The 14,659-nt window shown below is 49.5% G+C and overlaps 2 protein-coding genes across 2 annotated transcripts, besides 3 other annotated features; one reads left to right on the forward strand and one right to left on the reverse strand.

The window, feature by feature from the left end:
* Nucleotides 1-784: 784 nt before the first annotated feature.
* FPSE_05247 (uncharacterized protein) lies at nucleotides 785-3,712 on the reverse strand (the record flags this gene model as incomplete). The annotated part of the gene is made up of 1 exon (XM_009258365.1): nucleotides 785-3,712. One exon carries the CDS (start codon nucleotides 3,710-3,712, stop codon nucleotides 785-787), a length of 2,928 nt encoding a protein of 975 aa, XP_009256640.1.
* A 7,268-nt stretch (nucleotides 3,713-10,980) lies between these two features.
* Nucleotides 10,981-11,901, forward strand: FPSE_05246 (uncharacterized protein; the record flags this gene model as incomplete). Its single annotated transcript, XM_009258364.1, has 3 exons — nucleotides 10,981-11,060; nucleotides 11,400-11,503; nucleotides 11,654-11,901. The coding sequence occupies 3 exons, from the start codon at nucleotides 10,981-10,983 to the stop codon at nucleotides 11,899-11,901; spliced, it is 432 nt and encodes a 143-aa protein (XP_009256639.1).
* Nucleotides 11,434-11,491: a repeat region.
* Nucleotides 11,719-11,774: a repeat region.
* A 1,227-nt stretch (nucleotides 11,902-13,128) lies between the features above and the next one.
* Nucleotides 13,129-13,159: a microsatellite.
* Between the last annotated feature and the right edge of the window lie 1,500 nt (nucleotides 13,160-14,659).

Here is a 14,659-nt window from a genome sequence, read left to right on the forward strand (position 1 = left end):
AAGCTCTTACCCGAATATATGAGATAAAAGCACATAGGTTTTAGGGTGTCAAATATGAAACATTTTATCCCATGCAGGCTGCGTACGTTTGACGGTCGTGTAATTATCTTTCATTCCATTAGGGTATCAAAAAGTATCCCCCAAATCTACTCCTCGGCAGGTTCTAACCAGTTCGTACGTAATTTTCCCTCCCCTTCTATATGAAAACCAAGCACCACCAGGACCTTTTGCCAGTCCTTGCAACCTTGCCGTGTTCCTTGTGCAGGAAGCCATTCGCCTCTCACAAAAGTGCTTTTGGGGTATGGTGGTGCGTTTTGTCTTATCGCAATGCAGCCGTAAACCATCGTCATTAAATAAAACAATGTTCCTTTTTTGGTACCATTCCATCCTGTACATTCCAGCCGTACCAACGCTGACCCTCCTCGCTCCTTGAAGACAAACATAGTGAACAAACAACTCCCCATCGTTAGGGGCAGTTGAAGAATAATGAAAATGAGAATGGAAAAAGAAAGTTGGGAGTTGAAACAGAATAAAGGAGAAAAATGCAGACACAATGCGGGCTAAATCGATAAATAGACCATGCCTTCCATTGAAACGCCGTTCCATGATAAAATAAAATAAAAGAGTCGGCGGCTTCCACTACCGTGTTGGTGTGGGCCAGTGTGTGCCGAAATGAGAAAGTAGCTGAACAGTATATGAGATGTTGAAGGAGTGTTATGTTGTGGGTGTAAGAGATGAGAGGTGGTGAGGTATGTTGCTAAACGTGGCTTGGACGTCTAATTTCCTAGTTATTCCATGTCTTGCCTTGGCGGACTCTATCCAATTGTGCCTTGGCTCGACGTTGCTGGCGTTTTTCGTCAATCTGGACCTGGCTCAGATGCCCGAAACCATTCCGCCGCTTGAAGCAAGCCTCCATAAGGGCGTTGGCATCGATCAGGCGGCGTGGCATAGATTGCACAACGCCAAACATTTCCATGGGATCGCCCACCGACCGGATCTCATTCTCGCCTAGCTTAAAGATGGCCAATGCAATGCGGAAAAGGGTCTTAGAGCCCTCGTAGAAGAACACGTCCCATACGCGGAGGGTGGTTTCGATGGGCAGTGTTCCGATGAAGCAGCTCATAAACCAGGCTGTCATGCAAAGCGTGATTGGTGGGAGTCTATCGGTGGGCGTTGACATGCGTGCCAGTTCCTTGCGGCGCGAGCGAGTAAGACGAATTGATTTGCTTGTGTTAGGTCGAGAGTTGGGATCAGCCTCAAGCTCTCCACCAACCTTGTCCCAGACAGCAGGCATAGAAGTGCGCATCTCAGTCATGAGCACACCCAAGTCAATCTTGGAACCCTCAAGACTCATCTCGTGAGTACCGGGAAGATAAATGCGTGTAATGACGTTCAATAGCCAAAAGCATTGTTCCTCGGTATCAACAAAGAGCAGCAAAAGACCGGCCAAGAAGTTCAAACTTTGGCAATAACCAATCCGAGGGTTGTATACAGCGAATGCGTGCAGTACACGGCGAAGAGAAGTAATGATGGGTGTCTCGCCCTCAACACCAAGAGGAGCTGGGCTGGAGCTGCGAGTGGAATCCGTCATTGTAGACTGGCTTTCTCTAGCGCTGCTCGACATCGTCTCCATCCCGCCGGGAGGCTTAAACTTAATGTTATCGGGGAATGTGCGATGCAAGTCTCGCTCGATAGCCTCAGCATCAACGTCCTTAGCTCGCTTAGCTGTAAGCTTATCGTAGAGACCCGAGTGCTTGGCCAGGATAGCTGGTCCACCAGCATAGTAAAACCAAGCGGCACCGCGCCATTCTGGAGGAATACCCTTGCGAACAAATCGTTTCGTCTTTGCGCTGGGAGCGGGAAATCGGTTCGGGTGATCTGTCATCAGGGCATTGTCCTTCAGGTACCCGTTCCACTTCTTTCGTCGACGAGCGAGGTACTCAGTGTATCCAGTATTCCAATTGTCGTACTGCTGTCGTGTCACGTATTGATTTTCCTTCTTGAAACCATATCGATCGCGAGCGCCAGGGTCTTCAGGCTCAACTGGCTCGGGGACAGCGACCGGTGGTGGAGAAACTGGCTTAGGTTTGAGCTCGGACTCGGGGGCCTGTGTAGGTTCAGGTGCCGGCTCAGACGCGTATTCAGAGTTATTCCGTGACTCGGGGGTTTCGGGTCGGTCTTTTACTTCAAATACAGGTGCTAGGGTAGAACCAGGGGGTGAGAGAGGTGCAGCAAATGAGCCTGAGCGCGCAGTGTCAGCCTCAATAAGAGAAAGAGGCTTTTGGGATTTAACGGAAGGCTCGGAGTCTAAAGACTTGACCGAATCTCGCTTTTCGGGAATTTCGAAGCTATAGTTCTCAACAACATGCTTTTCGGCAATGTGAGGAACGGATGATGTAAAGGCTGGAGATGTGAAGATCATCTTGGACATTCGAATTTCCATGTCAAGTGTTGAGGTGGACTCAGACACCTGCTCTTGGGGGAAATCCTCGTCGTCTTCGTCGTGTCTAACGCTTCGTCGTGGGCCCATGTCGGATGCTGATGATACTGGTCGATCGTTGGCAGTGTTATTGTTTGAGTAGTTCACCGATTCGTCGTCAGAGTCGAAGCCTTGCTCGTACATGCCCATAACATCCTCAAGACTCGGTTCGTCGTGTTCAGCGTCAGGCTCGTTGTTGGTGTCTGCCTCGCGCTCCGCGCTTTCTGGGCCAGCGTATAGTGAACCAACAGAGCTGTCCTTTGTGAGGACGCTGCTTCGCTCGGTAACAGCGGTACCCGGACCAGTTGTATCTGTGAATTGGGAGCGGAAGCTCGAGCGCGATTCTTCACCACTCATCCACGGGGCGATGACAGGGCTGGGCGAAGCTGAGCCGCCGTTGTAGTTTAAAGGAGGTCGCGCTGACGATGTCGCACCAGCAGCGGTCCTAATACGAGGCGCTCTTGGATCGTAAAAGTCGCTGGAAGGGGGGGAGAGTACTGATTGATATGTAGAAGAGGATTGACAAGAAGAAACCGAAGGGCCACGAGGTCGTTGAGGAGCAGGCCAAAGGGGATGTTGAGAAGATGTAACAAGATCTTGGTACTGGTCTGCGGAATTGAGACCGGGGTTCGATGTAATAGTCCCTGGGGCGTTCTGGGCGGGTCGTGGCTTAGTCGCGTCGGTGATTGGTTGGCGGATACTTTGCTTCCGTGGCCGCGAGAAGTTCTCCACGGCGGGTGGCAGGGTATCGTAGGCGCGAAGGTCAGCCAGTGACGATTTGGATGTCAGAAATGTCGGAGATGTGTTTCGGGAGTCAACAGGAGTGCTTGCTGCAGTATCGTAGCTCAAAGGCGATGGCGAGTGGGGCGAATCGAATGGGGATGCTGCTCGTTGCGATATTGATTGTCCGGGCATAAATTTAGAAGGGTTGGTCATTGAATCCCATCTTGGCGAAATCGGCAAAGGAGGTAGATGTGACAAGGACTCGTCCGATGGTTGACGAACATGTCGGTACATTGCGCCGAATGGCTTAAGCTGCATGCGAGGCGATGCCAAAGGCGACATCATTGGTGAAGTCATTGGTGAGGCATAAGGTGATGCATCAGCTGTTGAAGTGCCTGGCATAAGGCTGTTCTCACTGTCCCGTTGACGGTTACCATAATAGGCAAATTTTGTTCGGGTTGCGTTTGGCGAGCCCGGAGCATCGGGTACAGAGATGGCGAGTGGTGACATGGTGCGATGTACTTTTGTGGTCGAAGGACTCGATTTGTTTCGATTACTGCTGCTGGGCGCCAGAGGCTGGCAAAAACTTTGGTCGCCCAGCGGGCAGGAGAATAGCCGCTTGCAAAATGAGGGTTTGTTTTTTCTGAATCAGAGGGTATCAAAAGTCGTTGTCGTCGTTTCGTTGCGTGACGTTCAATCAGTCACTCTGATCTGATGTTGCCTCCTTCCTGCGTGGTGAGCCGAAGGTAGCAGCAAAAAGATGTGGAGTTGAAAAAGTTGAGTTTGTCAAAAGGAAGCAACAGCTCTTGGCCATCGCTGTCGGATCTAGAACAGAGGATAGGATTTGCGACTGGAATTTGGCGAATATCGAGCCAGAGCGAATGTAGAGTCGATAGAACTTTAAAAAAGGATCGGCGGATCGTGGTCGGGGGTCTGGTGTTGTTTGTTTCGAGTTGAAAGGTAGCTGCACAACTAGCAAAAAGAAAGAAAGCGGTTCGCTTCAGTCAAAAGCAAAGTTATTCTAACCAAGAAGTCGGTCGGTAGTCGGTCGGTGTAGAAGAATACAAGCGAGAATAGTCGGTCTCGAGAATGGGTTTCCGGTGTGGGATGGTTCCAAAGGTAAAGTAGTAGGTATGTAAAATGATGGGGCACAGTCGAGACCCCACGGACGGTTGAAGAATTGACGCCGAATCTCGTCACAGACAGACAAGACAACCAGCCGGCGTCCGAGAAGGTGAGTTGACAACAGGAAGAGAGAAACAAACGATAGCCTCAGCTCAGCCTGTGCTTGGAAAAAGAACGAAAAAGTTCGCAGCACCTACGCAAAGAAGCACCTTGCGCGAAAGCGTTGACTCTTTTGACTGGGAACTGGGACTGGGACGGGGAAGCCGGATTGGCAGGGCGGGTAGAACGAATTTCAATAACCAGGATGTTCTCGCAGCCCGGGCCAGAAAACTACCGGGGTATCGTCGCCTACCAGGGGAGCTCGGGCGCTGCTGTAAGATGAATCCGTCTCTAGAGGGAGACGATGTGATCCCAAATGAGAGATAGAACCGATGAATCGGAGGGTGCAATCGATCACAAACTTGGAAATTTGACAGGCTAAAAAGAGAGAAGCTTATGCTTGATTTGAGCTTGAGCTTGAGCTTGATTTTGGTCTTTTTTGGTGGTTTGCGCGGGTCATGTCGAGGCTCGCTTGATGGTAAGGAGAAAAAAACTCTTGGACGCGGTTGACAGCCCAGACGGAATTGATCCCACCTCAGGGACTAGAAATGAGACAAGGGAGAGCGACTGATGAGCGACAGGAACTGGAACTGGAACTGTACTGTCTAGGGGTGATTTAGCAAAAGACTAATTAAGACCTGAAGCTCAGGATGTAGAAAACGAATAGCCTCAGAGCGGGTCTACTGTGGCATAAAGTGAGCGACCTATTTTGTCCCTCTACCTCCTAGGCGGTAGTAGGCAGTATCAAGTAACCCCAAAAGCTGCTACAGGTGGCGCGGGGAAAAGAAGAAATGAGACGAGACCCCAATCAGAAACAAGACCAAGGCCAACTAAGACCAAGTTGATTGAGTGATTCACCAAAGCATGTCAAAAACGAAGAATACTACCAATGTCCTCGACTCGAGATCCTTCCAAAGGGGGCCAAGAGGCTGACAAAAAGGGTACAGCAGAAACAGGTTCACTACAGGGACCATACAAACGAGGCCAGCCAAGATGGGTGACGGTTACAGTGCATGTAACCTTCAGGTTGTGTGCCTCGTGGCTTTCAACGTCGGGTCCCCCAGCAGGCGGCGTCTTTTCCGTTTGGCTGTTTGTCACTTGTCTTTCTTGAATCTCGGGAAAAACCAGTCGACCCAGAGCGCCCCAGAACACCAAGGAGAACTACGAGACCAACTTTTGCAACGCGATTGGCCGAATCAAGTGCCCCGGGGGAGCAAATGCTGGGTCTTTTTTTCAGCTGGTGATGGCTCTTTTTGCGCGCTAAATTGTTTGGTTCAGAGGGGATCCGTTGTTGAGTCAGTCGACACCAGGACCAGGGGTCTCTATACCTGCATAGGAGACTGCAAGAGAAAGAAAGAAGAATCCGAAAATTATAGATACTGGTAAGCTTGGCTCAAGATGGCGTAGGTGAATACGGTGATAGATGGGTATCTCACGAATATGCTTATTCCATGGTGTTGCGATTCTGAGGGAATAATACAGGGGTTTCGCTAGGCAAAGTCTAACTGTGCCTTACACGATGGTAGCCCCCAAATCCAAGGACGGATGGATGTTTAGAACAAGGGAGGGAGGCAAGAGTCTCCAGATGGAATATCTACTCTCTCTTAGCCAGCTGGAGAGCAACACGGAATGCGAAGCCGAGAGACAGGTCTATCCCTAATGTGTGTGATGATCAACCGAGCTGCCCAAAATATCGCCATCGAAATCTCATAGCCTATGTACGCTTTGATGGTGGATAGATAGTACTAACTATGACCAAAAAGCCTAAAGGCATCTTGTTATCTTAGATGATCCAACCGACACATATATCATCATCCCTTTGGTTCGTCTCATTCCTCATTGGGCTTCATGCGACCTTCCCCTCTCGAATATGGGATGCAAATTAAACCTGCCCCTCACGCCAATACTGTTCTGTCCGTCACATCACAGTCATGAGTGTTTCGTGGAGCTAGCTGGCTGGCTGGCAGTCGGTCCCGTGTGTTACAGTGCCACCACTTCAACTGAGTTCAGTTGACACCTGAGACTGGACGAAAGTGGTTCTCGCCGAGAAGAGAAGAGAAAAATTCCTCAAGCGACCCTGATATTGCAATTACCCATTCGACTCGGCTTGATCGCGTAGAGTGTTGAGAGTCTTCAGTCCGTTCCCCTCCACCTCTCACTAATTACTCTAGTAGCCCCATGCTCCGGCAAAGGGGGCGACATAGTTCAAAAAGGCGCTGTACCGTCTCTGCGGGTTCCTCCCGTCAACGTTAACGTCCCTCCGTCGTTTCCCAAAACAATGCAAGTGGCACCGCGGCCTGTTCGCTGGACGGGCGACTGGCGTTTCTGCCCACCTCGGGTAATCATGTCGGGCTCTGCTAGTCTGGCTAAAAGACTCTGCTAAACAGAGAGACGGCGCGCACTTGAAGGCCTCCAGACACTGCAAAAGCCAACCCGCCAGTTGATGGCGTCAAGAGACAGATTGGGAGTGGAGGAGACAAGAGAAATAGCCAATTAGATACATTTGGTTCCTGGATCTTACTGACTGTTGTACCTGCAGGGACAAGGTTGCAACCCTGTTCCCTTTTTTTTCATTCTTTTTTTTTCTGTCTAGAACCCCATGCACACTTTTTAGCCATTGAACCAAATAATTGGAAATTAACAAAAGTATTTCCGCTCAGCTGCATTAATTACGTCGATGAATAGGAGAGACGTGCACTGGCGAACTTCCAAGGCACAAAAAAGAAACAAGTTATCCATTAGTAATTACACAACATTCGCTCGCACCCATGACCCCAGTAAACTTTAGTTAGCTGCTCCGAGGATAGGACTGGTTCCTGGTTCCTAGGGCCGTGTTGTGTTGCATGGCGTCTCTGACGCATCGCAATATTATCAAGAAACTGTGAATAGATCACCAATCTCGATTTACGATGCCAATGCCTTGGTTGCTGCTACTGTCCCAGCGATTCAATTTCGATTTTATGCGGAGTGGAAAGGGAAAGGGACGATCAGCCAGGCTGAGCAGGATTCGACACCCTTGCTGTTGTTCCGGTGAAAAGCTTCTGGTTGACTTCGAATTCTGGTGATCTACAGAGAATCGAGATGACATGCAGGGGTTATGTAACCGTCAACTCGTTTCGACTCGCTCTGGTCTCCGTGGTCATTTCCTTGTCGGCGACAATGGTGATGCCTTGAACTGCTTGATGATTCTTTGCAAACTACCAATCCACTCTGCTCTCTCGTTAAGCATAAGGGGAAAAGTGACCTCACAGACGCACCAAATGCCGTCAGACGAAAATAAAAAACTCGGAAGCGTTTACAAACTCCATCTCTGCGCCTTAGTGCATGTGATAAGCAGCCACTCACGCAGTGGGCACGGAACACAGTGTATAATCACCATGTCTCCGCTGTTGGGTGCTACGCTGTAAAAGCAAACGTTATCGTCTAGTAGACGGGCAGAGAGAGATGTGAAAGAATTAGTCCAACAGTCTCTTTCTGGAAACTTGATGAAGAACAAGTTAGCCTTGTCTTTCCCCCGCTTTTTGGTGGAAACCCTGCCATGAGTTGGATGGGGCCCTTGAAAGGACTGTCAAGCGCACGCACAAGGCGTTCAGTGACAAATGCTTAGGCGAAGGAGGGCTTACTGGGAGATGATGCTGACGACGAGTTGTTGGCTCAGCAGGAGCATCGAGTTAATTGCAGGATCGCGAGGCTTAGACAAGAACTCGTCACTATTGCGTCTAGATAGAACGGCTCGGTCATATTGACTTTCACATTCCTATTCAGAGACATGTGTAAATAGCATGTGAGGCTAATTAATTAACTGCACATGCTATATGCTTGTTTCTAAGTTCCATGGGGTCCCCCTAGGCTCATCTCGGTAGGTGTTCATGCCCGCTCCGAGCAGCTGGGCCGGTGATATATCCCCGTCGTCATTAATAACCGTCGCCTAGGGAAAGTGACATATTTGTTTGTATTCCAATCCAAACAGACGCCACTGCGCGTTGTAGCTTATGGCTTTTGGTTTAAGGCATAATTGATACCAAGGGCACGTCCATCCAACACACGCTAGCAATCCAGCCCGATCGCGCCTCGTTCAATAGAAGACAGTCAGTGTCATCTCATTTTTCGCGATCCAGCCCAAGGCTATTTCGCGTTTCGAGAAACGGTTCCCGGCTTGGCTGCGTGAATGTGGTGGACAGTGGCTAAGATTTGTCTAGACTTGAGTTGGCTTGTGAAGGGTCATGGCAGACAGACAGGGTCTTTCGGCCTGAGTTCCAACCGAGATAATTCGCCCAGAAGCGCCGCCTGTTTCATTTATCCATCTTGGAAGGCAATTCACCGATGAAGGGTCTTCTTGATACATTTCCACTCATGAGAGGATCGTCGTTGGTGGCTTGGGTATACCACCAGCATTCGAGCCTTCAAGCACCGTTATTTCTTGCCTTTGGTTGTTGATACCCTCCGATCACCGTATATCAGGGCCAAACCTTGCATGAATAATTTCTCGTGATTTTCGAAGGACTTCGATGCGTCTCCATGGCGATACGATTTGTTCACTATAAAGCCATGCCTTGTTGACGTCGAATTTGCACTATGAGAAGCTCCAGATCAAGGGCGAGCGGAAAGACGGGAAGTAAAGCAGGGAGGAAGAGGACATCGAGGTCTAAGACCGTTCGTGTCTATGTTTCGTTCTCGATCGTCTCTTTTTCGCCCTTTACTATGTTGGTACATCAAACAATCTTAATACTCTCTTTTAGGTAAACTGAGGATTGTTAATCGTCGTCGTCCAGCCAGCGAGGGAAGTGGAATTGACCACATGGCTCGATGTCTTGGAGCGTGGCAGACTTGAGTTTGAGCGGCATCATTGGATACCACGCGTCAAACCCAAGAAGCGGGCACAATTTGTAACGCAAAAATAAATAGACTGATAAACAAAAACTCAAAACATTAGAAAATGGAATATTTTTGTTTGACGTTGTGAATGCATCATGAATTTTGGATAGAACCTACCCTACACCGAAGGCTGATGACATATATCATCACGTGACCAGAACTCGAGATCCCAGGATGCCTCCCTCTTCCCCTCCTTACAATCACATCACCACGCATCATTGACGCCAATCCTGAACTGTATTGGCTCAGTTAATCAATTCGGATGGCCCAATCTCCGACTTCGGTTCGGCCAAGAGACGGGACACTTTCGTCTCACTTTCATCCTTGAAGCAAACAACAAACATGGAACGGAGAAACTTGTACCGTCTTCCGCTCCAACTTCAGGTACAGGTCAAGATCCAGTCTAAATCCAGTCTAGATGAGGGGCCCGGGCTCCCCCTACTACTCCCCCAAAGCTCCTGTTTCTTGGGGGAAAAGTGACATGTTACAGAAGCTATCTGCAGCTCCGTTCGTCCTTGTTTCGAAAGCTGATAAGAACTCGTATATTCTTACTTGCAAGGGGCATTTATCACCAACAATTGGCTCAATTGTTGCTGCAGCTTCTGGCCGTTCATCATTCTCAAAGATGGCAATAACACACAGACAAAAGGTCCCAACTTCCGGTAATTACTTGAGTTTCCGAGACACTTCCATCCCGCCCTGGGCTACAATGTGAAAGTCCTACGTCACATACTCCAGGGACTGAGAGTAGTTGCTTGCCCAGCCCCTCGAGTGCCCGCGTTCCCAGTCTGCCTCTCTGTTCTCTGTACAGTATGTCAGACTGGGCTGGGTATTTCCCCGCTCTCTATTCCCTTCTCTATTGTTCTTTGTCCCTGGTCCCTTTCTTGTATGTACTTGGGTAAACAAGCCGGGAAAGGAAGACCCAAAGTTAAAGCATCACTTCTATGCTTTTCAGGTACATATTCGCCTTTAGTCAGGGTTATATCTACATCTTGATTGGTCGGCAACCATTTCTAGTCCATTGCGCGTCTTTCTTTGGCTTCCGTACGGCCCTGATCGACCTGCCATGGAGGCTGGCTAGCTGGACTGGGCGGACGTACGCTGGTGGTGGTTCGCATAGGAGCTTGTTGACCTGCCTTGCAACGCGCAGCGCAGCTTACCTCCGGGAAGCTTGTCCACACCAAAAGCTGGGCCGCCCAATCCGTCCTCAGATGGCAAGCTCGTGGGACTGTACCTCGACTTGTCGCAGGCCTTCCTTGCATTTCCATGTATTCGCTACTTGGCTTCTGTTAGGTATTGATATACCATTACCATACAATCATGGAGTGTACCCAGTGATGGGATGACTACGACATCCGCAATTGGCTGGGCCGGACTGGGCAGCTCTCACACAAGCTCTTTGCCTCTCTGTTGCTGTCGCGGTCATTGTTACTGTCGCCCTCCAGCTCCTCACGCGTAGTCTCCCACCCTCTGCTCATTCCCACTCCCCTAGCCTTCCTCTGTCTCTCTCCTCTCTTCCGTTCTATTCTTGTTTTGCTTTGTCGAGCTCTCTCTATCTCGTGCTGTACCTTGACCAACCTTTAAAACCCTCTCTCGCCCCAGAGAGAAGCGCCTTGGTTCTTTAAACTTGTCAATCGCATCTCAAAACACTCCATACACCACTCAGTCCAGTAATCGCCATGTCCCGCAAGAGAAAGCAAGACGAAGAAGAGGAGCTCGTCTCCCTCCCCGAAGACTCCGATGGTGAGGAGGAGGAAGAGTAAGTAGTATTTGCTTTCTTACATGTTGTTTTCCGTGATTTGTTTGCAGTCGTCAATTATCTAATCGCACGTTTGTTGGCTGCGCAGCTGGCGCGATTCGTTGCGCAGCTTACCAAGTATGCGCGCGCGCATTTGATGTCGCATGCCATACATGCGCCTCAACGCGATGTGATTCAACGCATGATACCCATTCATACGTGACATTCGCGACTATTCCTGATCGCATTGCGCTTCACTTCCCGCCTGAACACGGTGTCGCTTCCTGCGATACCGGACCAGCATCTTGTTCATGATTGTTGTGTTGTCGCGATGACGTTTGGCTGACATCAAGCGAACAGGTACGTCTCTACCGCAGACGAAGAGGAACAGAGTGAAGAAGATGAGGACGCCGAGGAGGAAGAGGAAGAAGAAGATGACGAAGACAAAGAAGCCGACGCCAAGGGTAAGTCCTCCACGATGTAGATGTACCTGGACCAGATTTGCAGCATCAACACTCATGTATTACATCTGATCCAGCCCATATACACATTCCCGAACAAGTTTCGGGCAGCCAATCTCTTATAAAGAACCAAATGCTGACAATATTATTCAGTCGAGCCTCCTGTAAAGAAGCGCAAGACGGCCGAGGCGGACGACCAAGAACTCAATGGCGACGCTGAGGACGACGAGGAAGAAGAGGAAGAGGAGAAGGAAGAGAACGATGACGAGGAGGATGCCGAGGGCGATGATGAGGCAGCCGATGTTCCTGCTCCAACCAAAGAAGCCGTCAAGACGGCTGAGGCGCCTGTTGCTACCGAGACTCCAGAGTCCAAAGCGGTCACGGCCGGTGGTGACGAGTAATGTCGAAGAGATAGCTTATCTGTCGTATAGTAATTCGCTCTTTGTATTCGAACCATCCATAAATATCCAGACCGTTTCTTCGAGAATGTTTTGTGAGTGATCGAGTCGTCGTCGTGGTCCAGTTATGTCACCAGTTTGGCTACAGGATGAGCAGTCTAGTGTGGTGTCGGAGGGAAGCAAACCACAGCTCGTCCATAAAGGGGGACATGTCAGGAACTTCACTCTTATGTGCCCCCTTTCCCTGACAGATCAGTCAACTCTTTCATCAAAGCACGTGCAATACGGCATAATACGGAACACAAGGAGATCTGGCCAAGACAGATCTTTATCGTTGATCTTGATCTACCCGCGCAGTGTCCACTTACCGATCAACCGAAACCACGTTGTAAGTACGTAGATGTTCTAAAATAACCTCCAAAGAAACGTTTCTCTCTATCTGGGGGAGGACGAAAATAGGATGTCATGAAAAAAAAGCGCGCAGCAAGAACCCCTGCCATGGTGTTGTTATTGGTGCAGATGGTTTTCGTGACTCCGCAACGGGTAGGGCTGAGGGAAGGTTGAGGGTTTGACTGAGGGTCATGATGTTTGTTCTTGGGGTTGAGATGAAAAGGGGGTGTTGTTGTAGAGGACGTATCTGCTTGGGGTTGTTAACGTCTGATGGGAGATGTAGCGAAGTACACTCTGGATTGTGACCTCGATATGGTAACTTGAGGATATGGTATCTGAGTTAGAGCATGGCAATTACACTGTCTGTACTGAGAGAATGTGATATTATTTCGATATGTCAACCGACAGCCTAAGAGTCTCCTGTGTCTGGTACAGAGTCTTTGAAGGACTGAGATGTTCCACGGAAGCCAAGAAACACTACTGCCAATGACAGAAGACAGTAGAGTTGCGAGGTCCCCTTACCCCGGATTCTTTCATCTTCTGGAAACCAAATGAACAGACAAGGCAAGGTCAAAGCCGTTGCAGGGTGGTCTGATCTGATGCACGCCAATATTCCCTACCGCGCGTTCATCTGGCAGAAAATAGCAAAGCCAAGCCTGGCCAGCAGGATCTGAACTCGTATACGGGATACTATGCACACGATTCCAACCTGGCACATCTTGATGAGCAGATACCAAACTTTTCACCAACTTGACGGTGATGCCATGGTGACATAGTTCTTTTGTTGACGCAATTCTTGATTCCCATTACCCAAGAAGAACAAGAGAGAAGAGAGAACCAACACACACACACATACGCACACACACTCACAGCCGCGGATATGCCATGGTATCCCAATAGGTAAAGGTGAAATCCTGTTGGGTCCTCGTGACCCAACGTGCTTCAAAAAACCACAGGGCGCAAAGTAATTCTAAACATGGCCTTTTGCCCATCGTCGATCTGCATCATGCTCGGCAACAGTCAGAGTATTCCCTTCTGTAACTCAACTTCTCACTCCCCACGGCCTCTTCCAAGGCAAACGAGATTGAGGTTAGTCAACGATACCCCATCTTACAGGGATGAGGATCCACCAGGCGCTCGTTAGCTCTGGGGATAAACTCATTACCACCCCAAGTTTTCTTTAACCCTATAACTACATGATTCTCTTTGTGTAGGTTAAGCAGACGACCTGTCTTGGGTACAGGGGGGTTGATTATACTCGTTTCCCTCCTCGAGACTCGGTCTGTCAAAGAGACGATATATCTACCTGCCAGGCTTACTTCACACAACACAATCTTTACTCGGACTTTGTCAAAGCCTCAGACAGTTCCTCTTACGTGGCTATTAGGTAGCCAAGTGCCCGGATTACTAACAGAATGCCCATCCTTGACAGGTGCCAAGCCTAGCTGGCTCTTGGCCATTGGCCTCCCGTAAACAAGACCTGACAGGCGTCTAAGTTCCTGGGCTCCCCCTTCGCGGAATGCTTTACCGTACATGCTGCTCCCTGGCCTCATGTCATGTCCGTGTTTGTGCCTGTGGCCCCAAGTCCGAGCCCTTTAAGCGAAGGATAACTTAGCTTTTGCAAACTTGTGATGCATCACATTGGTCCATGTCCCATACATATCCATGCCAGGTCCCCGTCACCTCCGGTCACGGCTTCACAGTCCGTGTGTCACGGCTCTTGAAGTTGCGTTGCAGCAGGTGTCGTAATGCGAATCTCTGTTGGGCCGCGCCCTTTCTCAATTTCTTACAGTCTTCTTACTTTGGCACCCTCCCCCCCGCCAGGCTTGTTTTTTCTTTGCTACACGACTCGTTGGATTTCTTATGCATGGAGGTGGTGGTAGTTTCGAGTAATTTGATCCTTGGCACTTCTATTTGGGCACCGGGTGCTGGGTCTGGAATAGAAAAAAAAATCGTAGTATATAAGGGGACCTTCTCAGCCCCAAGAGTGAAGTTACGAACCTGTCCTCTGCTCTGTAAACCTCGGGTCTTCCGTCCTTACTTCCCCCCAAAGCCAGCAAGGACAACAGACGAGGACGAACGAAGAAAACCGCACACACAAACCAGAACAGAAGAGAAACAGAGTAGCTCCGTTATGGCTTGCGGCTTGTCAACAGGAAAAGACAACCGACCAGCCTCGAGACTACGAGTCTGCCGCCTTCTTAACTGCCTATAACAAGAACCCCCCTTTATTACTCTCTACCTCTTTTACCCCAGAAACAAAAGAAGAACACAGACAGCATAAGACAAAAAAACCGAAAGATCCTCTTCGGGAAGCGTTGTGCCAGAAAACCCCCTTACGTGATGACGGGGTTCAAGGACAACATCGTGC

Source organism: Fusarium pseudograminearum, chromosome 2 (assembly GCF_000303195.2).
Source record: "Fusarium pseudograminearum CS3096 chromosome 2, whole genome shotgun sequence".
Lineage (NCBI taxonomy): Eukaryota > Fungi > Ascomycota > Sordariomycetes > Hypocreales > Nectriaceae > Fusarium > Fusarium pseudograminearum.